At 42.2% G+C, this 26,722-nt stretch overlaps 1 protein-coding gene across 8 annotated transcripts in view; it reads left to right on the top strand.

Annotated features, from left to right (window-relative positions):
• The window catches only part of SULF1 (sulfatase 1), a 181,420-nt gene that overhangs the window by 138,629 nt on the left and 16,069 nt on the right, over positions 1–26,722 (top strand). For 7 of the 8 annotated variants that reach the window (XM_087420466.1, XM_087420467.1, XM_087420461.1 and 4 more), the window contains 8 exons: positions 4,703–4,919; positions 14,248–14,494; positions 15,691–15,787; positions 16,229–16,323; positions 16,650–16,715; positions 18,169–18,341; positions 23,405–23,547; positions 23,641–23,764. In XM_087420466.1, coding sequence (XP_087276592.1) covers positions 4,703–4,919; positions 14,248–14,494; positions 15,691–15,787; positions 16,229–16,323; positions 16,650–16,715; positions 18,169–18,341; positions 23,405–23,547; positions 23,641–23,764 — 1,162 coding nt within the window. Of the gene's footprint in view, positions 1–4,702; positions 4,920–14,247; positions 14,495–15,690; positions 15,788–16,228; positions 16,324–16,649; positions 16,716–18,168; positions 18,342–23,404; positions 23,548–23,640; positions 23,765–25,605; positions 25,782–26,722 lie in introns of those variants that run through there. The other variant, XM_087420468.1, reaches the window with a different exon arrangement.

The raw sequence follows: 26,722 nt of genomic DNA, 5'->3' as shown, positions 1-26,722 counted from the left end.
CACGGCCACATAGGAATGTGATAAAGCTGATATTCAAATCCAGGCTTTTCTAGCTTGAAAGTCCAGACTTTTTCCATTAAGCCACATCAATATGGGTATAAAAGACATTCCCAAGTCCCAGGCAGAACATAGATGGTATTCACTACTACACAATCCTCCTCCAATAAATGAACTATGGCAGCGCTTTAGGTTGTTGTGAAGATTAAATGGATACATTTATATAAAGTGCTCTAAACCAGTACCTGGCATCAAGTAAAAGTTCAACAGATGATGATAATGATGGTGGTAAAGATGGTGTTGTATGGAATTGTTTGAAAGGCATTTGACTTATTTCTTATTAGGTTTGATCCCACCAAACCAGCTGCACACGTGAATCCTTGTACCAAAATAGCCAGCCTGCTTTTCTTCATCAGGTGTCATTTACATACAGGTATATATAATCCATCGAAATCCATCAAAAACTAGACATAATTACTAAACAGGGTGATCTGATGCTGAGCTAACAGCAGGGAATGATTAAGGCGTATGAGACATGGTTGTTGCCCTTAATTTCAAGTTTCAGTGTAGTTGAAAAGGTTAAAATGGAATAATAACTTAAGAAACTATTTAAATAATTTTATCTGGCACCTCGCTCGCAGGAGGTGTGCAGAAATATTGGTGGAATGAATGTGTGCTAAATTATTGGTACAGACTAATAAGTCAGAGAGGCAGGAGGAGAATTGAGATGATCTGGTCTCACAAAGCAGGAAAGGAATTTACAGAAGGGGTGAGTGGTCAGAGCAGACGGAGACAATTGGATCTGGCAATTAACTGATTTACCGATAAACTTCAAGAGAGATAAAAGTGGGACAGTATGACATCTATATTTCTGCAAGGGCACTTGTTTAATAAAGCTTGTGTCTTAGGCTGACTCCACGTTCCATTAGCAGGTGCCTCGCCTGAATTCATGCTTTGATCTGATTCCTGAAACTCTTCTGCAATGCAAAATCATCCCTTCTCGTTATGTTGACCATTTAAATGGCTCGCAGCATGAGTTTCAGAGTAATTCTTTAAAAATTCTCTTTCTTCACCTGCCTCTATAAACTCTCTTAAGTGAGATGACCATTTTAGTTTCAGCTATTTCAAGGTTTTATTGCTCAGCCATAAAAATTGTCATGATATCGAACACTAAAATGACTGTGGCAAATGTGTGGTAATTACATTTCATTAAAATTCCTGGTATGCTTGCTGCTAAGAAGTTTTTGAAAGCCTCTAGCTACTCTATATAATAGGGTCTATGACTTGTTCAAAGGGTCCCTGCTATAGAAAATAATTGGTATTTTTGTCAGTGGCTCTTGTTTTCTACAAGATCGTGTGTAGGTATGTGTATATATGTGGTGCATGTGGGTATATGTGTGTGTGCATGCGTGTACATATCCATGCATATATATATATGTATATTTGGTCATCAGTGCCAAGGACAATGCCAGACCTCAGGCTTGGTTAAATTCAACTCTTCGGGAAGGAAACACCCTTTCTCTTCATCTCTATCCCATAGTACATCAGCAAGGAATTTGGCTAATGGAAAATGCAGGTTGGATTCCAAATAGACCAAGTCACAAAAAATTCTACCTACACTTTGTGTTCTACAGGAATCTACTTGTACCCTCAACTCTTCCAGCCAAAAAAAAAAAATAGAATTTTTTTAATGCACTGTGGTTATAAAACTAAGGAAGGTTTTCACTGTAGTTGTGTGTTTGAAAAACTACTGTTTGTACTAAAGTTGATACAAATTGGAATCACAAAAGACATAAGTCTATTATTTTTCAAGAATAAATTAGCCACATTTTTCTGTCTGATAGAAAATAGAGCACTTCTTAAGCTTCTACTTGGCTGTGAATTATGAATCCACTGGCCATTTCTTTTGCTACTATAGGCATTAAGTAGTCAATTCTTAGTTTTTGAATGCTTGAGGTAGCGATTACTCGGGAGGATGGATGTCTTAAACCATTTAGATTTAAAACAGATACAGATATAGACAGATACTCAAGCACCACTGATTTCCAGACGTTTTGGAACTATGAAAGGTTAATCTTCATTTGTGCAATACTTTTCATCAGCAAGAATTCTATACGGCATATCATTATTTCTTAATGGAGTTGGGTATCAGTTCCTGAGAACTTATTTGTGAATTTCATGGCACCTCCTCAAGTTAATCAGACATGTCTGGGAGTCCCACAAACCCAGGCTTGAAAATCACCAGTCTCCACATTGAATGGCAGAACCATGGAACAGGCCACCTGCAGTTTTCTGCTAAGAGTTTACAAAGATTAAGTTCTGTCACTTGTCACCTAACTGTGGAGAGAGAGTGAAGAGAACTGGTGACTCTTAAGTACAGCACATAGTCCTGCTGGTATACACAAGCTGGTAGTGTTTATCTGTTCAACTGTAGTTATTGTCTCACCTGGTTGCATCAGTACATTTCTAGACGCAGCTTCCTTTTCACACCCACACCCAAAAACATACATCCCTCAAAAAGATTCATCCGTCTGAGCTGCTTGGACCTAAATATATCCCTTCTACCCCCCCGCCCCCACAAGATCCAGCTGCAAAGAGTTCTGGTAACCGGTTGCGAATCTAAAGCAATTGTTCTTAACCCCAGTTGTGCGTTAGAATCACCAGGCGAGCTTTTGAAAATCCCAGTGTCCAACCAAGCTGGAGAACCACTGATCTGACACAACTCCCATGTGCCTCATCAAGTTGACTTCATGGGGTTTTTTTTAGTTACATCATCTCTAACTCAGTCCTTAGCCTATTCTTGTTTGTGTTGCTTTTTCACGGCTTTGTAAATAGGTAGTTAGTTGCCTTGTCTCTTGAGCCTGCTTCTCTGGATGGAGATGCTGAACATTCACGATATTCTGGCCAAGCCCCAAAAGAAGGTTATAACCTGATGTGGCTTGAAATAACCAAATTCAGTAGCACCAAGAGTGTATGGCGGCTAAAGCAAGAGCATAGAACAAGTGCTGTATATCTGGGATTTGGGAACTCAGTGGTAATTCAGCACTTATGGAAGGCATATGACTCCATTAAGAAAAAACAAAGTGTGACTCTGCATCTTGGTCCCTTGTGAATGGTGTCACACCATTTTGTACACGAGTGTCATTTATCTGCTGACAAAGCCATCTGGGCTACTTGATCAAACTTTACTTTGAAATCAGGATATAACTGGAAGGGGCCGGCCTGTTGGCGCAAGCGGTTAAGTGCGTGCGCTCCGCTGTGGCGGCCTCGGGTTCGCCGGTTCGAATCCCGGGCACGTGCCATCACACCACTTGTCAAGCCATGCTGTGGCGGTGTCCCATATAAAGTAGAGGAAGATGGGCATGGATGTTAGCCCAGAGCCAGTCTTCCTCAGCAAAAAGAGAAGGATTGGCAGATGTTAGCTCAGGGCCAATCTTCCTCACAAAAAAAAAAAAAAAAAGATATAACCCGAAGTATGGTACAGGTACAACAGGGGTTGTGGCGAGATAATTTTATGTGGTGCGTAATATGATGCATAAAGAGATGTGAAAGAACATCTTTTATGTAATAATTTTTTATTTATTTTAATATATATTTGAAAATGTATAACTGACACAACGAACCCATAATTTTACAAGTATTATTGCTTTAGCCACAGTTTAGAAATCTGTCCATTTAAAGAAAAGCATCAATAAATAATTGTACACAGGAGGTACTCACATATGGAAGGAAAAAGACAAAAGTTTGATGACACTACAATATAACATGTTGTAACAACTGTGGTCAAATTAAAACTAAGGTCAATATTCTTCCTGCTTCCCAAATTAATGTTCTAGGGAGGGAGCAAGGCGAAAATAAAAAGTAAAAGGAAGGTTATTAGGTCTTTAAGTAAGATGTGGAGGATCCCATTAAATGACCCCAAGGGAAGCGCTATTATTTCAGCCAGATTGATACCCGAGCAGCATGGCAGGACAGCAAGACCTGATGCTGTGTCGTATTGATCTAGAATTGAGCTGCAGTATCTGTAGCAGGCTTGGTAGAAGGCTCAAACAGGAGAACCCGATGCCAGCTCCCCATGCGTGTCTCTTGGGAAGGTGAACGATTTCTCCTAGGGAGCAGCTTGCTCTTCTGGGTGTGTGGTGTTTGGAGAAGGATAAGAAAAGGCTCAGAGAAAACCTGACACCTCTGCTAATGTCTGGGGCGTGTGAAAGCTGGCTTGCCCTGTGATGCGCTCAGATTCAGCTCATCTTTTTCTTCTTCATGGGCCGCTCTTCCCTGGCTCGCATTAGAAATTCAGGGGCAGAGAACAAAGCAGCCAAGTTTGTTTTTCCAGCGAAAGAGGGGTCTGGTGAAAACAGCTCTGACAGCTGTGCTCTGTAGCTGGGTGAATGAAGGGCTTTTACATGTTTCATTCAAGACTCTGTTTAGTCTGGGTGCTGAGGATTTATGTATCAATTTTTGGCTCTCGTGTCATTGAGGTAGTTCTGATTTCCAGTGATTTCGTTGTCATCTGTATTTACCCACAGTGAAAGGAATAACTAAGAGAACTAGGAGTCAGCTTGTTGCAGTCTCACTTAAAAGCTTGCCTGCCTTCGTTCCTTCTCTGTGATGGTGTTGCTAGTGCTTCTAGAAACTAAAGCAGCAGTCCTTAATAAAAACCACCTGCATCGGGGTCGGTCAACTGCTCTCTCGTTGGCTTTTGCAGAAGTGGCAGTGCCTCGAGGACACGTCTGGCAAGCTTCGCATTCACAAGTGTAAAGGATCCAGCGACCTGCTCGCCGTCCGGCAGAGCACGCGGAACCTGTACTCTCGCGGCTTCCACGACAAGGACAGAGAGTGCCACTGTGGAGACCCTGATTATCGTGCCAGCAGGAGCCAGAGGAAAAGTCAGAGGCAGTTCCTGAGGAACCAGGGGACCACGAGTAAGCCATGCGCTGTGACCACCCCAGGGGCAGGCCGAGGCCTTCGGAAATGGACGTTAGAGAGACAAAAGGCTTCCCTCCTTACACATTTTAGATGTTATCCATGCATAGTTGCAGGGCGAAAAGCAAATAATTGGTCTGTTTAAAGTATGATAGCAAAGATAATTTGCAATTTTGCTTTGTGAACATTTCCAATTAAGCACAGAATGAAGATTTATTCAGTAAAGGCACCAGAGACAACACATCCACACACATAAAAGAGCTGTAAAGAGTACGGTGAGGGCAAAGGGTAGAGTTTAGGGCAGTTTAATTTTACTTTAATGCTAAGGTTCTGATTTGTCTGCCTTAAGGTGCCTTAAAAGAAAAGGGAGAAAAAATAAAAACTGAATGTCTGTGTTTGGGCATTTAACTAATAGGAAAAGCATAAATACCTTTTTTTTTTTAATTTTTTGTTTATTGCAGTAACATTGGTTTATAACAGTGTATAAATTTCAGGTGTACATCATTATACTTCTATTTCTGCATAGATGACATCATGTTCACCACCCAAATACTAATTACAACCCATCACCACACATGTACCAAATTATCCCTTTCACCCTCCTCCCTCCCCCCTTCCCCTCTGGTAACCACCAATCCAATCTCTGTCTCTATGTGTTTGTTTATTGTTGTTATTATCTACTACTTAACGAAGGAAATCATACAGTATTTGACCTTCTCCCTCTGACTTATTTCACTTTGCATAATACCCTCAAAGTCCATCCATGTTGTCACAAATGGCTGGATTTCATCGTTTCTTATGGCTGAGTAGTATTCCATTGTGTATATAAACCACATCTTCTTTATCCATTCGTCCCTTGATGGGCACTTAGGTTGCTTCCAAGTCTTGGCTATTGTGAATAACGCTGCAATGAACACAGGGGTGCATGTATCTTTACGCATTGGTGTTTTCAAGTTCTTTGGATAAATACCCAGCAGTGGAGTAGCTGGATCATATGGTAGTTCTATCGTTGATTTTTTGAGGAATCTCCATACTGTTTTCCATAGTGGCTGCACCAGTTTGCACTCCCACCAGCAGTGTATGAGAGTTCCCTTCTCTCCACATCCTCTCCAACACATTGTTTCCTGTCTTGTTAATTATAGCCATTCTGACAGGCGTGAGGTGATTATCTCATTGTAGTTTTGATTTGCATTTCCCTGATAGTTAATGATTTTGAACATCTTTTCATGTGTCTGTTGGCCATCTGTATATCTTCTTTGGAGAAATGTCTGTTCAGGTCTTTTGCCCATTTTTTAATTGGGTTGGTAGTTTTTTTGTTGTTGAGATGCATGAGTTCTTTATATATTTTGGAGATTAATCCCTTATCAGATGTATGGTTTGCAAATATCTTCTCCCAATTGTTAGGTTGTCTTTTCGTTTTGTTGATGGTTTCCTTTGCTGTGCAGAAGCTTTTTAGTTTGATGTTGTCCCATTTGTTTATTTTTTCTATTGTTTCTCTTGCCCCGTCAGACATGGTGCTTGAAAATATGTTGCTAAGACCGATGTTGAAGAGGGGACTGCCTATGTTTTCTTCTAGAAGTTTCATAGTTTCAGGTCTTACATTCAACTCTTTAATCCATTTGGAGTTAATTTTTGTGTATGGTGTAAGGTAAGGGTCTACTTTCATTTTTTTGCATGTGGCTATCCAGTTTTCCCAACACCATTTGTTGAAGAGACTTTCTTTTCTCCATTGTATGTTCTTGGCTCCTTTGTCAAAGATTAGCTGTCCATAGATGTGTGGGTTTATTTCTGGGCTTTCGATTCTATTCCATTGATCTGTGTGTCTGTTTTTGTGCCAGTACCGTGCTGTTTTGGTTACTATAGCTTTGTAGTATATTTTGAAATCAGGGAGTCTGATACCTTTTTTCTCAGGATTCCTTTAGCTATTCGGGGTCTTTTGTTGTTCCATATAAATTTCAGGATTCTTTGTTCTATTTCTGTGAAAAATGTTGTTGGAACTTTGATGGGGATTGCATTGAATCTATAGATTGCTTTAGGAAGTATGGACATCTTAACTATGTTAATTCTTCCAATCCAAGAGCATGGAATATCTTTCCATTTCTTTGTGTCTTCTTCAATTTCTTTCAGCAATGTTTTATAGTTTTTGGTGTACAGATCTTTCACCTCTTTGGTTAAGTTTATTCCTAGGTATTTTATTCTTTTTGTTGCAATTGTAAATGGGATTGTATTCTTAATTTCTCTTTCTGCTACTTCGCTGTTAGTGTATAGAAATGCAACTGATTTTTGTATGTTGATTTTGTATCCTGCAACTCTACTGTATTCGTTTATTACTTCTAAAAGTTTTCTGGTGGGTTCTTTAGGGTTTTCTATATATAAAATCACGTCATCTGCAAATAGTGACAGTTTCACTTCTTCCTTTCCAATTTGGATCCGTTTTATTTCTTTCTCTTGCCTGATTGCTCTGGCTAGGACTTCCAGTACTATGTTAAATAGGAGTGGTGACAGTGGGCATCCTTGTCTGGTTCCTGTTCTTAGAGGGATAGCTTTCAGTTTTTCACCATTGAGGATGATATTAGCTGTGGGTTTGTCATATATGGCCTTTATTATGTTGAGGTACTTTCCTTCTATCCCCATTTTATTCAGAGTTTTTAGCATAAATGGATGCTGTATCTTGTCAAATGCTTTCTCTGCATCTATTGAGATGATCATGTGATTTTTATTCTTCATTTTATTAATGTGGTGTATTACGTTGATTGATTTGCGAATGTTGAACCATCCCTGCATACCTGGAATAAATCCCACTTGATCATGGTGTATAATCTTTTTAACGTATTGTTGTATGCGATTTGCTAGTATTTTGTTGAGGATTTTTGCATTGATGTTCATCAGTGATATTGGCCTGTAATTTTCTTTTTTTGTGTTGTCCTTGTCTGGTTTTGGTATCAGGGTAATGTCAGCTTCGTAGAGTGAGTTAGGGAGCTTCCCCCGCTCCTCAATTTTTTGGAAGAGTTTGAGAAGGATAGGTATTAAGTCTTCTTTGAATGTTTGGTAGAATTCACCAGGGAAGCCATCTGGTCCTGGACTTTTATTTTTGGGGAGGTTTGTGATTACTGTTTCGATCTCCTTACTGGTGATTGGTCTATTCAAATTCTCTACTTCTTTTGATCCAGTTTTGGAAGGTTGTATGATTCTAAGAATTTATCCATTTCTTCCAGATTGTCGAATTGGTTGGCATAGAGCTTTTCATAGTATTCTCTTATAATCTTTTGTATTTCTGAGGTGTCTCTTGTAATTTCTCCTCTTTCATCTCTGATTTTACTTATTTGTGCCTTCTCTCTTTTTTTCTTGATGAGTCTAGCTAAAGGTTTGTCAATTTTGTTTATCTTTTCAAAGAACCAGCTCTTGGTTTTATTAATTTTTTCTATTGTTTTTTTGGTCTCTATTTCATTTATTTCTGCTCTGATTTTTTTTATTTCCCTTCCTCTAGTGATTTGGGGCTTTGTTTGTTCTTCTTTTTCCAGTTCCTTTATGTGCATTGTTAGATTGTTTATTTGAGATTTTTCTTGTTTGTTGAGATAGGCCTGTATTGCTATAAACTTCCCTCTTAGAACAGCTTTTGCTGTATCCCATAAATTCTGGCATGTCGTATTTTCATTTTCATTTGTCTCCAGGTATTTTTTGATTTCTTCTTTGATTTCTTCATTGACCCAGTCGTTGTTCAGTAGCATTTTGTTTAATCTCCACGTATTTGTGGCTTTTCTGATTTTCTTCCTATAGTTGATTTCCAGTTTCATACCGTTGTGGTCAGAAAAGATGCTTGGTATTATTTCAATCTTCTTCAATTTATGGAGACTTGTTTTGTGGCCTAATATGTGATCAGTCCTGGAGAATGTTCCATGTGCATTTGAAAAGAACATGTATTCTTTGGTTTTTGGATCGAATGCTCTGTGTATATCTATTAGGTCCATCTGTTCTAGTGTGTCATTTAAGGCCAATGTTTCCTTATTGATCTTCTGTTTGGATGATCTATCCGTTGGTGTAAGTGGAGTGTTGAAGTCCCCTACTATTATTGTGTTACTGTCTATTTCTGTTTTTATGTCTGTTAATAATTGCTTTATATATTTAGGTGCACCTACATTGGGTGCGTAGATATTTACAAGTGTTATATCCTCTTGTTGGATTGTTCCCTTGATCATTATGTAATGCCCTTCTTTGTCTCTTTTTACAGTTTTTGTTTTAAAGTCTATTTTGTCTGATACGAATACTGCTACCCCAGCTTTCTTTTCATTGCCATTTGCGTGGAGTATCTTTTTCCATTCCTTCACTTTCAGTTTGTGAGCGTCTTTAGGTCTGAAGTGTGTCTCTTGTATGCAGCATATATATGGGTCTTGGTGTTTTATCCAATCAGCCACCCTATGCCTTTTAATTGGGGCATTTAGTCCATTGACGTTTAAAGTATCTGTTGATAAGTATGTACTTACTGCCATTTTTTTAACTTTTTTTCTCAGTGTTTTAGTTGTCCTTCTCTGTTCCTTTCTCCTTCTGTACAGAATTGATGGTCTGTTTAGTTTGACCTCTGTCTGAAAGCTCTACTCCTTAACTCCCCTCCTCCCTCATTTTATGTTTTTGATATCATATCTAACCTCTTTTTTGTGCATTTGTATCCATCGCCCTCTCATCATGGAAATAGATAATTTTTCCTATTTGTGGTCTTCTCTTTTTCCCTTAAATCAGTCCCTTTAACATTTCTTGTAGCACTGGTTTCTTGGTGACAAACTCCTTTAATTTTTGCTTGTCTGGGAAGTTTTTGATGTCTCCTTCCATTTTGAATGATAATCTTGCTGGGTAGAGTATTCTTGGCTGTAAGTTTTTTCCTTTATCACTTTAAATATATCTTGCCACTCTCTTCTAGCCTGTAAGGTTTCTGCTGAGAAGGCAGCTGATAGCCTTATAGGGTTTCCTTTGTATGTAACTTGTCTTTCTCTTGCGGCTTTTGGATTCTCTCTTTATCTTTAATTCTGGACATTTTGATTATGATGTGTCTTGGTGTGGGCCTCTTTGGGTTTATCTTGTTTGGGGCTCTCTGTGCTTCCTGTACCTAGATGTCTGTTTCCTTCCTTAGGTTAGGGAAGTTTTCATCTATTATTTCTTGAAATAGATTCTCTGCCCCTTTGTCTCGCTCTTCTCCTTCCAGGACACCTATAACACGGATGTTAGTGCGCTGATGTTGTCCCAGAGGTCCCTTAGACTGTCCTCACTCTTTTTAATTCTTTTCTCTTTTACCTGTTCAGCTTGGGTAATTTCTTCTAGTCTTTTGTCCAGCTCACAGATCCGTTCTTCTGTATCCTCTACTCTGCTTTTGAGTCCCTCTAGCGAATTTTTCATTTCCAGTATCGTATTCTTCATTTCTGATTGGTTCTTTTTTATATCTTCCATTTCTTTGTTGACATTCTCACTGAGTTCATCTATTCTTTTCCCCACATCAGTGAGCATCCTTAACAGTCTTAGTTTGAACTCTCTGTCGGGTAGGTTGCTCATTTCTGTTTCACTTAGTTCCTTTTCTGGGGTTTTGTCCTGTTCGCTTACTTGGAATGTATTCATTTGCCTCCTCATTTTGCCTCTTTCCCTGTGCTTGTGTCTGTGTATTAGGTAGGTCAGCTACGTCTCCTGCTCTTGGATAGGTGACCTTATGTAAGTGATGGCTTAGGAGGCCTGCAGTGTGCTTCCCTCAGTTCTCAATGTTCCAAGGTTGACCCCTATGTGGGCTACGTGTGTCCTTCTGTTGTGGCCTGTTTGCTCTCCCTGTATGTGCCCAGGTAGGCTGAATTATGCTCCTGGTCAGCTGTTGTAATGCTCAGCTGTTTGTAGTTGTTGTGGGCCCTTCAGTCTCTTTATCAGGTGTGGGGAGCCCCAGCACAGTTGACTGCAAGTTCTAATACCACATTTGTGTTGCAGTATTTCTTTTAAGTGAGTTGGCCCCCAGCGTGGCAGGTTGTTAGGCTCAGGGCCTTACAATTGCTGTAAGCCTCTAGCCTATTAGGTCTCTTGTCAGCTGTCTGAGGATTGCAGCTGGGTGGGGCTGGCCTCAGGCATAGGAGCACCCAATTGTTTCAGGCTTTGGAAGGTGGAGCAAACCTCCTATGTGGGTCTTTGAGAAGCACAAGTCTTCCGCAGCTGACAAGCCCCGCCACCCACAGGTCCACACACACAGTCAACACAGTCCTGCCCTGTGTGTGCGCCCCGACCTCCCGAAGTGGACCCAGTCTCTCCACGGCGGGAGCCCCACACACTCCACCACCGCCCCACACTCTCCACCCGCTCCTTGTGCACGCCCTGCCCCACCGAAGTAGGCTCAGTTGCCAGGCTGCAGAGAATCCAGTCACCAATCTATGCAGGCCCACAAGTTGCATGAGGGCTTGTTGTTGCATCGGGCCAGTCTCTAGGGTGGGTTGCCCGCCCTGACTGAGCTGGATTAAATCGGTGCCCTAGCGGGTGCAGCAGACCCTGGGCCAGCAGGCCTCAGGGAGAACTCCAATGGCGTCTGTGTCAGCACGCCCACACCAGGCCACAACAATGGCTGCCACCAATGTCCCAGTCCTTGGAGAGGTCTCACCTCTCACCGAGATACACTCAGAGCCTATCAGATGAGTCTCTTTTCACCACAGCACTATGCACCTTTCTTTCTTGTGATTTTAGGTTGCTTTCTGAAACGGGTGAGTTTGCATGCGGGCCCTTTAAGAGCCGGTTTTAGTTTCTTTGTGAACCAGCTTTTCTGGGGGTATTCCCCCATGTTTTAGTAGCAGGCAAAGTCAGATATTCTGCCACTCTTCTCGATTGTGCTGGGTCCACAAAATGCCCCCAGCGGGGGCGCTCCCCGGCTCAGGGCCCCGCGCCTCCAGGGAGGGCTGCGGACCTTTGGGCAGCTCCCGGCGGCCGGGAAGCTGGCGGCTTGTGAAGGCGGTGTTTTTCCTCTCCAGAAGGGAGTTTCTGCCTCTTCCACCTCAGTTAGGAGTGTCCGTTGTTGCAGGAGTTCCTCTTATCCAGTTTTCAGTTCTGTCTCGGGGGCAATTTTTCCACGAGTAGTTGTAAATTGGCTGTGTCTGTGGGAGGAGGTGAGTTCAGAGTCTGCCTACGCCGCCCTCTTGACTTCTCCCTTCTATATGATATTTTTCCACCAAGACTGATCTTGTTGCTGTCACTGCTGAGTGCCCAATTCTGTTCCAGGCATCATATTACACGTTGGGTACGTGGTCAGTGGAGATGGGGTATAGACAGGGTGTGCGAAGATCAGTACACTTCCTGTAACCTTTGGATCAAGTGCTTCTCCCCAAGGTAATTCCATCAGCAGCTAAATATAAATACCTTTTTTAATGGCATATCTGTTTTAAGACAATGATTTTTTTAATTCCTCTTGTTGACTGGCAGGGTCAAACTAGTAGAATTCAGGATGAAAAGCACTGGCCAGCATTTTCTTTATAAAAACTTTATCAGGCAGCTATGAGATTCCTATGATTATATAGCTATGAAAACCCACGGGCATGCTCCTTCCATAAAAGAATGAGAGGCTAGTGCCATCTAGTGGCACAATATGAAAAGTGACCCATTTCTGTGGTAATTCCTTTCTATACTGCTTTGGAAATAAGCAAGGTGCATTAAATTCAATTCTGTGTACAAAATTAGGAAATCAAATCATTCACTAGAATGATGGAAGACCTTAGAACAGGCTTTTTTATTCTGGACTCTACAGATGAACTTTAGGGGGTCATGAGCCCTCTAATATTTTATCCAAAATTTTAAGTATATTCCATACTTAAAAGCACATTTTTCTGGATGTCCATAACTTTCAACAAACTCTTAAAGGAATTCATAACCCAAAAGGCCGGGAACCATTGATTTGGGAAAGTTTCTTCCCTGAGAGAAAATGCCGGGCTCAATAATTCACATTACATCAACTGGGAAACCGACAGGGACGGGGACCCTGACACTTTCCCTTAACAGGAACCAGTGCCAATGTTCAGCCTAGAGGCCAGGGCACCCTCTTCTCTCCCAGGAACTTAGATGTCGCCCCCCAAGCAATGACCATAAAGCACATTGATTTCTCAGTGTTGAGCCAAACTGGAGAAATCTGGGGCCACTTTTTCAGTCCGTGTGGAATCTTATGTATTTGAGAGCAGGCGTGGTTCTCCTCTTTTCCACAGTTAAGTGAGCACTCTAGGTGACCTGCCAACTGTCACAGAGGCATTTCCCGATCTGGAAACTGCCATCAGAGCGGGATCCTGCAGGGAGTGTGATGATTCTGATTCCACCGCCAGTGCTCTCCCGTTCTGCCTACTTTAGCAGCAGGCTGGCAAGGGCAGGCCACGTGGGTATGCCTCCCAGAGCCTAGGTGCGTCTGCTAAGGAGGGGCCATGTTTGCATGTTGAAGCTCTTCTCTCGCACACTCTGAGCCTTGACAGTGGTCTGTAGGGACCAGAAAACCTGCGGGCCTCCCCCTGGCATTACCTTCCATCTGCCAGGTTTTAAAAGTCAGCTGGCTGATGAAAGCATTTGCAAAATTTAATTTTTCTTAGAGCGATCTCTATTATTTGTGCAAACAGAAGGTGTCTAGAGTATTTACCTTTTTGAAAAAGCAGCCCAACGCAGTGGGAAGACTTTGTAGTCTTTAGATTGTGATAGATTATAATTCTAGCATCCACAGCTATTGGCTGCATAACCTTGCAAAATGTACGTAACATTCAAAGCTTCAGTTTTTTCACCCATAAAATAAGGGTAATAACACCAAATGCATGAGCCTATTTTGACAATCTGATAAGTTTTTTAATGTAAGGATTTATTCTAATAATTCCTGTCTTTCAAGATTGTGGATTAGAGATAAGTATGAGTGAATAGTACATAGCAAAAAGTCAATAAGTGATAGTCATTATTATTATTAATACCATAATTGGGAATAGAGTTTTATCCAAACAAACTGCCTTAGCAGTTCACGGTGAAAACTCGGTGTGGATGTCCACAGCCTGCCGTAAGTGGAAAGGATCTTAGAGGTCACCCAGACCTACCCCTCACTGGAGGGACAAAGGGCCTGAAGCCCAGAGAAGCATGCTATCCATCACACCGCTATGCAGTGGCAGAGCTAGACAGGAGCCCGCCCCTGCTGGTGTGAGTCACAGTGGGCTGTCCACAGCATCGAGATGGCCGTCAGCTATGCAGCGTGTACTGCTCGCCCCTTCCCAAAATGCTCACCAAGCCAGGTGATGCTTTTCTTCCCTCCTAAACTACATCTGCCTCCATAAACTACATCCATATTAACGTATCTTCCTTTATTTCCAGAGTATAAGCCCAGATTTGTCCATACTCGGCAGACACGTTCCTTGTCAGTCGAATTTGAAGGCGAAATATATGACATAAACCTGGAGGAAGAAGAATTGCAAGTGTTGCGACCAAGAAACATCGCCAAGCGCCACAATGAAGGCCGCAAGGGGCCCGGAGGCCGCCAGGCAGCCAGCGACAGGGACGCGATGCTGGCAGATGGTGGCAATGCCGTGGGCCTGCCCGCCACCGTCCGGGTGACGCACAAGTAGGAAGCTTTAGGTGTTCACGAGGGTTGGGGTTCAAAGTCATCCCCCCATATTATCACCATTTTGCTCCTTTACAAAAAGTGATATCCCTCGGCAATACGGTGTCACAGGGCTGGCCCACGGAGCCACTGGGGGTTTAAGAAGCAACAGGGAGTCCAGATGATCCTACATTTGGATGTGTGCTTTGAGTTCAATTTCACATTAAAGCTGACCGGCTGGGAATTTAGCCAGAGTGATTCTGTCACATCTTGACTTAGCAGGCATGGAGTTCTGCCCTTAAGCGGTTACCTTTGTGGGAGTCTAGAAAACAGATGGAAACCATTACTGCGACTGATGGAGGCTCTCCATGCTGCATGGTTACTGTGGCTCAGAGAGGTTGTACACTCACGGCCTCAGAAATGAAACACAGCCCAAGGGAGGAGTGTGGGCTCTGGAGAAGCTTCCAGAGAGACGGCACGTGTCGGGAATGGACATAAGAGGCAGAAGCGCCTAACCCGTCCAGACCCCTGAGGGCACAGAGGGCCTTGGGACTCATGGAGACAGGACGGGGAGACGATTTCCCCACAGCTTTCTACCTTTTTACCTAGAGAAGCACTTTCTTTCTGAATTTATTGGCGAGATCTTTGTTTTCTCTTTCATTTCATCGCCTTGGGGAGGAGGGGTACCACGAGCTCTGCCGGGACTTTCATCCTTGGGACTGGTCCCCGGTGCCTGTAGTTGTTACGGTTACGTGCTGGGAGAGTTAGACCAGGATCGGTTTCTCTGTCAGCGTTGATTGACCCCCACCCCACCTGCTGTCTTTCCCTGGGGCTGTTTCCTCGCTTCAAACTTAATGGGGTACTTGACGCAAGCTTTTTATAACAAAATGAATGAGATGCATAACCCACTTCTAACTCTGCATTTCTTCAATCAAGCTATTTCCGTGATAACTGTGAAAACCTCATTTTTTCCTACAATATTTGGTGAGGCTTTCAAAACTGGGTTTTGTGGTGGTATCTGTTCATGGGGATGTGGGTATTGAAAGATGGTCTTGGTGATGCTCTCTCTGACACCATCCTTTGCCCCCACCAGGAGACATCCCCACTTATCCTTGTCTATGGCTCAGCTCCAAACTATTGCCTATCTCCAAATTAAGAGTTTAGAGGATGATTGTGTTCCCTGTGCTATTTCTAATGTTTTTTGTTTGCTTTTGCAGGTGCTTTATTCTTCCAAATGATACAATCCATTGTGAGCGAGAACTCTATCAATCAGCCAGAGCCTGGAAGGACCACAAGGCATACATCGATAAAGAGGTTAGCCATGGCTATGTGATTGGAAGGTATATTCCAGATGCTCACCAGCCCTGCTGTGTCTGGTGGGACATCCTGGGTGTACACTTCATCTTTTTATAATTTTGTGAAAAATAGAACAGCAAGGTATTTATCTTTCTCCAGTGATAGTCCTAACTGAAAACAAAATAGTGTGAGAAAAAAATAGGGATTGGTTCAATGACCTTGTGAAACCTCTGTGGGAAAATGATTCAATTACAAATGAGACATCTGCGCATGTTTATCTATAGCACATCAGTTGGAATAGAGAGGGAGATGTATTCTGTGTCCTGTCTGTTGCCAAATTAATTATCATCTCAGATGAATAGCTATAATTATGGACACAGAAAATAAGGTGAAAAGAAAGGTACTTAGCGAAGAAAATCCTGATCTTAAAATGTAACTGTTCAAATGTGTGTTTTCCAGATTGAAGCTTTGCAAGATAAAATTAAGAATTTAAGAGAAGTGAGAGGACATCTAAAGAGAAGAAAGCCTGAGGAATGTGGCTGCAGTAAGCAGAGGTGAGCATGTCTCCATCCCATGGCCTCCTTCCCAAACTCATTTGCACACAAGCTACAGTGCTTACCACTAGGCTCCATTCTCTTACCAATAGAAAGCTTAATAAATTAAATTCATTATCATATATTGTAATGACCTAAACTATTTAGGTCAAATTAAATATGTCATAAACCTAAACAGAGGTAAAAAAAAAAAAAAAGTCCCATTGAGCTAAGATAGTTATAACAAAGTAACTGCCTTCCTTCTATTTTGCTTTGTCTTTATAAAATGAACTGTTTGGTCAAATGCAAGATGATGAAGACTCACTTTTTAATCTTCTTGCCTGTAGCTATTACAATAAAGAGAAAGGTGTAAAAAAGCAAGAGAAATTGAAGAGTCATCTTCACCCATTCAAGTAAGTAACTCTCTGCGTCCCACATTTGCTGGGAGTGAAGGGGTGTCCACTGGGCTCTTCTGAAAGGCTGCAGGGACTCCTGTGTCCAAGTGGTGTGTTACCTCCCAAGGCGGGGTCGTCTGCCCACCCAAGACATGTCAGTAGTCTAGAGGCAAGGTGGTAGGAGAGAAAAGGTTTTATTACAGCTTGTTAGCAAGGGGGAGGATGGCCAACTAATGTCCAAAAGAACCATCTTACGGAGCAAAAACTACAGGCCAGGTATATAGGAGGCAGGTCTCTGGGTCGGGGAGGCATCTGGTCTCCAGGTAGGGGCATCCATCTGATCCCTGACTAGGGGCAGACATCTGGTCTTAGTTCCTGATAGTCTTTGTTTTACTGGATATGCCTCAGAGACCAGAGCAACACCCAATACCCAGATCTTTCAGTTGTCATTGATGATGGCTATCAGCAGAGACTCTCTGCCCAGGGGTCATCACATTCCTAAGGAACTCAAAAGCCTGGAGGGTGCATATCCAGCTGGGTTGGTTAATCAGAGGTCATTCAAAGTTACAAGATGGTTTCTTTTCTACAATATGGCTTCTCTTATATCAACCTTGTATTGAGCCGGTATCAGTGCTTCTTGGAAAAAGTAGATTCAACTGGGAGGGCATTAGCTGAAGAAGTTGAAACCAAGCCCACACCCTGCCGAGGGACCGTGGGGATGCTTTTGGAATTCTGAGGGGGAGCCGTGTGGCTCATTACAGGACTCTGTAATTCTCTATGTGTTCTCTGCTGATGTATAGGCCAGGAACTGGGTTTTCCTCCACGCACTGCTTTCTGTGGACAGTGCGTGGGAGATGTGGACTCTCAGGATTAGCTCCGTGTGTTCTATGGAGCAGCCTGCGATTATGGTGAATTCTGAGAGTTGGAAGAAATATACATATTTTTTAAATAATAGTAAAATTTGCCTGTGAAGGGGACTTAGTATTTGAGCTTCCACAAAATTTGAGCCCTTTATGGAAAAACCCAATAAGAAAAAAAGAAAATTATTTCCAAGACTATTTTGTAGGATTTGTCAAAGAGTTTTAGAAACCGTCTAACCCAACCAACCATTGGCTTCATGGCTGAGAGGTCCTGAGCCACCAGGAAGTTAAGCCATTTGCCCGAAGGGTATGGCCAACAGGATCTACTGATTCACCTTGACATTTATTTCCATCAATGTTCACATGTAAATAAGGAAGAAAATGTCGATCCTATTAAGGCTCAGTAAAATTCTAAGAAAGTTGTCACTCAACGAGTTTTGTCTTCACTATTGCTGATTATATTGTGAGGCCCTCTGAAAAATAAAGGTCATCAATTACCGTGGATCTATTATCTCGTGTCTAAATATTTGTGTGAGATTCATAGCCACAATCCTATTTTTAATTGAGAAAGTGCTTTCTGATCATGAAAAAATTCCCTTCGCTTGGAACAGGGAAGCTGCTCAAGAAGTAGACAGCAAACTGCAGCTGTTCAAGGAGCACCGGAGGAGGAGGAAGGAGAGGAAGGAGAAGAGACGCCAGCGGAAGGGGGAGGAGTGCAGCCTTCCCGGCCTGACGTGCTTCACGCACGACAACAACCACTGGCAGACCGCCCCCTTCTGGAACTGTGAGTTACTCGTTCTAAATGCCACTCCCTGCCACCAGGTGGAGAGACAGCCACAATACTGCAGTTACTCAGACTAGCAATTCAGCAGCCTAAAAAGAGGATTCTAGAAAGATTCAAGAGGAAAGCATTATATTATCTTCTATACTGGCCAGTAGAATCATTTTGCCCAAAATTACTTTTTTCTTTAGAAATTTTTGTTTGTTTTTTGGTGAGGAAGATTAGCCCTGAGCTAACATCTGTGCCCATCTTCCTCTACTTTGTATGTGGGACACCACCACAGTATGGCTTGAGTAGGAGTGTGCAGGTCCACGCCTGGGATCTGAACCTGTGAACCTCGGGCCGCCAAAGTGGAGCGCACGAAATTAACCACTATGCCACTGGGCCAGCCTCTCTTTAGAAATTTTTTTGGGTACTTTGTTTGAAAATGCCAAGTTCTCCCTGGGTTTTTCTCCTGGTGATATTTCCCACAGTACCCAGCCCCTGATGGAGTTCCTGCCCAGTAAGACTGCTCTATAACTAAATAACTAAATAAATGGATGAGCAGTTTTACCCCAAATATATTTTGGTTTTGCTTTATTTCAAGTGCATACTCTAAGTATAATAAAAGGAAGTAAATCTCCTCAAATGCAGGGGCCGTATCCTATTTATTCTGTGTCCCGCTCCGTCCCTAGCACCATGCTTGCAGAATAATGGGGACTCCACCAAATATTTGGTTTTGTATGGAATTTCCGAGGATACGCAATAATAGCAACTGTGCACTTTTAAGATCAATGCTTATATTTGCTTTAGTGGTCTGTACACGGCATTCACTGAGGCCACATAGAAACAGTGTCCTAAATTCTGGTGGCACCTTGTCTGATTGAAGGCTTCCCACCCTGTGGAAGAGCTAAAACCTCGGATCTTCTCATTGAAAGGGTCACAGGAGACCACCCGACTCAGTGTTTCTCAGACTGGGATTGGAGATCCCTAGGAGTCCACAGGCCATTCTTGGGGAGCTTTGGTTCCTATCTGGGAGAATTTTTGTTTTATCTTTCTGTTTTGATGCTTTTGGATTTCAGCGTCCATGTTTGCCTCTGTGTTTACAGTCACGTCTAGGCCGAGTGAACTCTTAAAGGCAAAGCATTTAACTTTTAATGTAGTTCCCTAAACCGGGGTGTGGGGGTCTGTGGGGGTCGTTCAGCTTGCTGGGGATCTGTTCTCCGCCAGGCCCTGGGCTGAACAATGGGACACAACCACGAACAAGATGCACTCATTCTCGGCCCTCAAGATACTTATATTCCAGTGGGCGTTGGGGGGTGGGGAGAAAGTTAATGAAATAGATAAACTAATTACAAGGTTTAGTAGTGCTGTGAAGGAAATGGTGATCCAAGTTTTTGAAAGGCACCGTTTTGGAGAGGGTGGGGAGGATGGGCCTTTGTGAAGAGGTGAAATCTCAGCAGAAATCTGAAGAGCCGAGGGGTGGGAGGGGCAGCACCCCGAGCAGGGGAATGGCTGAAGCAGGGGTCCTGAGGAAGAAATGAATCTGTTGTGTCCGGGACTGGTAAGCCCCTTTGAGGATGGAGTATTGAGAAACAGGAAGTTACGGTTTGCTCATACCTTGTATAGGAGGTCCTTCAGACCTCCATCTGCTTCTCCCCATCTGAGCTGAGACCATCCTGCCCAAGACACCACCATTTCTTACCTCAACCACTGCAACACCCACTGTGTGTCTCCCAGACTCCTCTCTTGCCATTCTGCTCATTTAATGATGTCCGTTTTTCTTGGGATAAAGAGCAAAATCTTTTAACATATCCACATGTGTGCCACTTTCCTGTCCTACTCTGGTCCCATTTCCTCCCATTCTCATCTACTTCAGCCACTTGGCTCTTGTCTCTACCTCAAGCATCCTAAGCTCCCTCCCACCTCAGGGCCTTTGCACACACTGTTCCCTCTTCCTAGAAGGCTTTTGACCCTATGCCAATCTGAAACCCTGAGCCTATCACAGATGTACTCACCCCTCGGAGCTCAACTGTGATGTCGCTTCTCACTCAGACTGTCCCTGTGCCTCAGACTAGTTAAGCCCCTTTTGTACACTCTTTCAGCTTACTTTTTCTCCTTAGGACTCATCACATTTGTAATTATGTGGGTTTTATTTTTGCTTTTGTTTTGGTTTAACATTTGTCTCTGCTACTCGACTGTAAGTTTCTCGAGATACGAGACCGTGTCTGTGAGATGCTGTACCCCCTGACACAAAGGGGATGCTCAATAAGTATTAGGTGAATAAACTAACAAGCAAACCACCTGCTCCAAGAGCAAATCGACTCCAGTCAATAACTAACCTTTGAGCGCCTGCCAGTGGGTATCACTGCGCTAGTGCCACGAGGAACAGAAAATAGTCCCCTACTGTCAAGGACCTTAATTTTAGTGAGTCACTCCACTTTTTCAGGAACAGAGGGGACTTGATTTCATTCAATACCAAATTCGATGCTCCTTCTGGTGTACAATGCATTCTTGGTGCTCATTGTACTGATATTCTAGGGAGGAGCTTTCAGAATTTTTTTCACAATGAACACAGTAAAAAATACATTTTCTATCAGGATCCTGTGCACATATGTGCACATACACAAATGTATATCTGCATCTGTGTGTGTATATGTAATTTATATGATATATATGTAATATATGTGTAGAAGTAAAAATTTCAAGAAGTAATATTATGTGTGATACACTTTGATATTTTTTATATATTCTGTTTCATATTTTAATGGTCTTATTCCTGTGAGCCATTGGCATAGTAGTAGATATTCAATAAAAAAATAGGAAAAAAACCAAATCCACCCAGGCACACGATCCTCTAATGCAGTGGTCTCTAAACACTTTTGGGTCTGTACCCATATCAGTTGTTTAAATGAACTCACCACCTATATTTAATTATATCCTTGCACTACTAGACTAATATATTAATATGTCTTGTGTATTATAAAAATACCTAAAATAGAAATTTAAAATTATGAGATAAAGGTAAAGAAAAGAGTTTTTTAAAATGGTTTTTATTTTATTCTTTGGAGGTTCCAAAACATTTTGCTCTTGTTTATCAAATATGCTTTCTTTTTTTCCTAAATCTCAGCGTCACACTTTACAATACCTTGAGTCAAAGGTTCAGTTGAGTTTTGGTACATGTTCTTAATGACTGCCTTGATATGAAAGATGACACAGGACGATGTGCCAGTTCAATAGACGGGCATCATTGGCATAACGAGTAAACCATGACATTCATGTTCTAAATACTGCCATCAACTGAGTAGTCATTTTCATAGAAATTACACTTGTAAATTTCCATCCTCCCTGAGAGTTATCAATTATTCTTCCAAAGCAATCAGAAGGTGTTGTATTTGTGTATTTTATCAAGTGAGTTCAAAACCCATTTAAATTGTTGGTTTGGAAGATTTTTACACAGATTAGAAATTCTGGTTCCATGGTTTTTATGTGTGTAAATGTGAGATAAGTGATCACGTATAAATAATATAAATTATAAATGACATATTTAGGGCACTTTCAATGAAAAATCATATAATGATGAAAACATTCCCAATCATCTGTTTTTAAGATATTCTCTTTTCTTTTGAAGAAGCATCTCTGGGGGAGGGAGGGATGAAGAGGTGGAACACTGATGATTTCCAGGGCAGGGAAACTGTTCTGTGTGACACTGCAATGGTGCATGCGTGTCATTATACATTGTCAAAACCCACAGAGTGCACAACACCGAGAGTGATCCCTAGTGTAGACTGTGGACTTGGGGCGATTATGATGTGTCAGTGTGGGTTCGTCAGTTGTAACAAATGTCCCACCGTGGTGAGGGTTGTTGATAGTGGGGGAGGTTGTGCATATGTGGAGACAGGCGGTATTCTCTGGGAATTCTCCATACCTTCTGCTCAGTTTTGCTGTGAACCTAAAACTGCTCTAAAGATAAAGTCTATCAAAATAAAATTTTTAAAAAATCATTTCTCATTCATTGTTTAAAATGTCCCTTTTAGCTTAAGGAGACAGAATTAGTATGTTTAATACTGCATACAGCAATGGCATGTAGTGGTTAAGAGTAAACCCTCTAACCGAGTCCCTAGTGCTGCCACTTGTCAGCTGTGTGACCTTGGACAAATTACTTAACCTCCCTGTGCCTCAGTTTTCCCATCTGTAAAATGGGAATAATAATAATCTATCTCACAAGGTTGTTTTAAGGATTAAATGAGTTAATACATGCAAAGTACATAGTGCACAAGGAATGCTCATTAAGTGTACCTATCCCAATTGTTTTAAAAATATTTACCAGACAGCACATTTCTGAAATTCAATAATCATGGCAGCAAATTTGGAACCTTTGTCTTTCTGTGAAAGAAGAGTGGGTGATTTGTTTCTTAAATTTGACATCTCTTTTGCATACTTTCTGCAAATTAACCAGTGAACCTCTATGTGGTACGAAAGATGCTCGTGGTGACCGCCCATCTCGTGTTAAAGTGTGCTAAAGTCTATGATGATCACAAATTACATCATCCAAAAGTCCACTGTGCTGGGTTCAAGCCTTCTCCAAACCCCTCCACACTGTGGAATCTCCCCTCTTTCCACACACCATATGTGACACATGGCCATCTGACATACAGAACAAGCTAGGGCCCCAGGTCCATCTCTATTAAATAACCGTTTTTTCCTTTTTTAAAAAAAAGATAAAAATAACCATAGATAGAAGTCCTGATATTTTCCTCCCCATTCTCCAATCACTCACCCTATTTGGAGACCACTGTCTCACAGAACTAGGAGGAGGGCAAGCTAATGTGCCTAACACTTCACCCCTAGCCTTCAGCCTATAATCACCATTGTAGATCGCCATTGTTTTTTCCCATTTTCACCTAGTCTCACAGCCAATTTGTACAGAGAGGGGGAGAAATATAGTTATTTTTAACATCTAACCACATAGTATTTACAAAAAAGAAAATGTGACCCTTAAAGTGTAAAGATAGGGAAGCATTAGAATGGCGAGCCTGCCTACGTTTTTTCATTCATTTTCTCCTGCTTTTCTTTTTCACCAACAGTGGGATCTTTCTGTGCTTGCACGAGTTCTAACAATAACACCTACTGGTGTCTGCGTACGGTTAATGAGACACATAATTTTCTTTTCTGCGAATTTGCCACTGGCTTTTTGGAGTATTTTGATATGAATACAGATCCTTATCAGGTAAGTCAGTATGTTTTCACTTTAGGAAGGTTGTTGAAAACAGAATAACCAGAATATGAGTTTAAATAGATTGTCCCACCTCTTCATCCGCAGCTCACAAATACGGTGCACACAGTGGAACGGGGCATTTTGAATCAGCTACACATGCAGCTCATGGAGCTCAGAAGCTGTCAAGGATATAAGCAGTGCAACCCGAGACCTAAGGGCCTTGAAGTTGGTAAGGAAAAGAAACATTTTTTTTGTCTTATATTACCCGGGAAATTCTTTGTATTATCAAGTTTTCTGCCTTTGAAACATTTACATGCATAGAAACGTATAGTTTGGGATATTAGAGGGGAAACTTTCCATGCAATTCCAAACATAATTTGTTCTCTAAGTTTAGCTCTGGGGCATTAATGAAAAATTTAATGCGCCGAAAGATTTGGTGAGCGTTTCATTCCAGTCTCTCCCACAGGCCTATTCTGTTAGTAAACCTCAATTCCTGACAGAAGCATCCATGGGAAGATGGGAGGAAAGTGTTGGGGATTTATTTGTTATTGCTGTCAACAGTCATAAAATATACTCTAAGTAAATCTGGATATCTTATTTTTTTTAAGAAAATCTGGATGGAAACACACAATGCCCTATGTCTGCTTATCACAGTTTGGAGCTCCCCCAGGTGGACCCCTGCCCACGACACAGTGAATTAGATTTCTTTTGCCAGTATTTCCTATCTGAAACTAGAGATATTTGAGCAATTCATTGTCTTGGAATCTAAACGTGTAAGAGGGCTTGTGGAATGAGCCAGATGTTCTGTCCCTGGTCTGCAGTGTTAAACTACCTTATTTCTCCTTTGGCTTATGAGGGTGTAGTTCTTTTCAGTGCCCGTCCCAGCTCTTTCCTAGTTAATGAGAATACTTATTTTCTCGTAATTCCTGTAGAAATGTAAATACTCGCTGTCCATAGAAGGAGGGAGAAAGAGCTGAACCTGGCCAAGGGCTTGGCATCAGCACAGCATGCCAACCCCAAAAAAGTGAAGAGCTGCACTCACGGACAGTGGGGAGTAATTTGCAGGAACCCTCCATTGTGCAGCTGAGGTTTCTCAGCATCCTTAAGCCTGTGTCTCTGTGGGTCCCATGCAGAGCCAGCATCACCAGCAATGGGCAGCTCCCTGGGTCATGTGACTTGGGGGGCATCCTAAAATGATCAACATCGTCACCTGTCGTTTCCACCATTGTAGGGTCCTGAAGGCTTTTGAGCTATGAGAGTCCCATAAAGAACCATAAATCCTGGGAGAGAGGTCACCCCGCAGCTCTCAGTCAACACTTCTCAATTAACACCTTAGTGGCATTCGTTGCCAGTCCGAGGAGTCCAGCCTTAACTTGCAAAATAGGTCTTTTGGTCACTGACCCCGCTCAGCTCAAATCTTTTCAGACTTGCTGCTTATCTGTTGACCTTTTCCTCAAATCTTAGGAAGAAAAAAAAAATCCCGCTAAGGCCTGGAAACTAAACCGACTGTTAGAGGCACTAGAAATCTTACACCCAGATATTTCATTCCCCAAGAACATAGCACTCTGATTGGTGATGACATAACAGCTCTACTTAGTGAAATCTGATAGAGTCTCTTATGGTGAAATGACACAGCAGGTGGGGCCAGTTATTGCTCGTACCCTTCAAGTCTTCCTCTCCACCTTCTAGATGATTCCTAAGGGACATGATTATTGCCCTTTTTTTCAAGTGTTTTGTCTAAAAATAACCAAAATTTAACTTTTGCTGAGACTTACATGGACTTCTAGAAGTACTTTTCTTACTGCTTTTAAGGGGGCTCTCCTCCTTCTCACCCCATCCCCTTTTTCGTGAGAACTCTTATATGTTTTAGCTTAAACCTTTTATTTATAGCTTTCAATCCTCGTTTTGAACCTGTCTAATAGAAAAGCTCTGTTGGACTTCGACACTGTCTGTATTTAACACAATGTGTTTCTTTCTAGGATTTAGATGTTGTGCATGGAAAACTACATAGTGAGTGGTTTTGTGAGTTCTAAAGCTAACATAAATTACTCTTGTATTTTCCTATATCAGGAAATAAAGATGGAGGAAGCTATGACCTACACAGGTATTCACACTTTTTTATTCTCCCCAGCAACTTCTTTCCCAATAATTGCATGATCCAGCCATTTCAACTAATTTCTGTTTCTCACCGTGTTGCACAGAGCATAGCTTGGGGTGCGTGCATGTTCTAACAGCATTCTCCACCATATCGTGTCACTGGTTACAGATCTGTCATTTTGCTTTTAAGTCAGCTCACTGTCACAACAAGATGTCTCTCAGCGCGTTCACTCACTCCCACGCTTGTTCGCTTGTTGGATGATGCTTTTAAGCGTAGAATGACGTGAAGGGAAAAAACCAGAATGCCCTTTGGGAGCCCTGGGGAGAGGGTGGGAGGATTATTTGCCTTTGGTGCTTACACGTTGATTTGATGGAGAGGCTTCATAAAAACTACAGATTTTTATGAAATATAAGGTCAAAGGCACAAAAGGAGTAGTGGGAATTTTACGAGCATTCTAAAGGTGAAGTTGGAGGGAGCGCAGGAGCTTGCTTGTTAACATTCTTAATTACCCGTGGTGGTGAAAAGCAGTGCAGATACGATTCAGAAGGCTCTGCAGGGTGGTGGTGATTGAAGAGAAGGTGCTGGGGTTGGGGCCAGGTGATCTGGAGTGAAGGTATGCAGAAAGATCTCAGCATAGCGCAGAGACGATGCTGCCTGACACACAGAAACTTCATCAACAGGCCTCAGCCCAGTCATCTTAGCCCCCGGCAGCCCCCACCCATCCCTCTTACCCCATCATGCTCTGGAGGGGCGACCAGACGCCTGGTGGCCCTTTCATTTGGTCAGCCGGCGTCATCAGCCCTTGCTAATTTTCCACTCCAAGCATAGACCTCAGGCTGGTTTGTTAGAAATGTGCCGTGTGGGGCAGGAGGGGACTGTCCTTACCACCTCTACTGCGGGAAAACTGAGGAGCGGGTGTGTCGGCATCTTAGTTAATAATCCGATTGGGAGAAAAGCTTCCATCAAAGGAACGTGGACTTAATTGGTACCATCCATATTGATATCATCTCAGAGAAACAAAAGAATATTGCCGTTCCAGGACACCCTGTTCACCCCATGGCCACCCCTTCAGCCTCCTCAGCTGTGGTC

Source organism: Ceratotherium simum, chromosome 31 (assembly GCF_057802395.1).
Source record: "Ceratotherium simum simum isolate JZ-2026a chromosome 31, ASM5780239v1, whole genome shotgun sequence".
NCBI classification, from domain to species: Eukaryota; Metazoa; Chordata; class Mammalia; order Perissodactyla; family Rhinocerotidae; genus Ceratotherium; species Ceratotherium simum.
The sequence above is the reverse complement of the archived record's forward strand: the minus strand, read 5'-3'. Positions and strand labels throughout refer to the sequence as shown.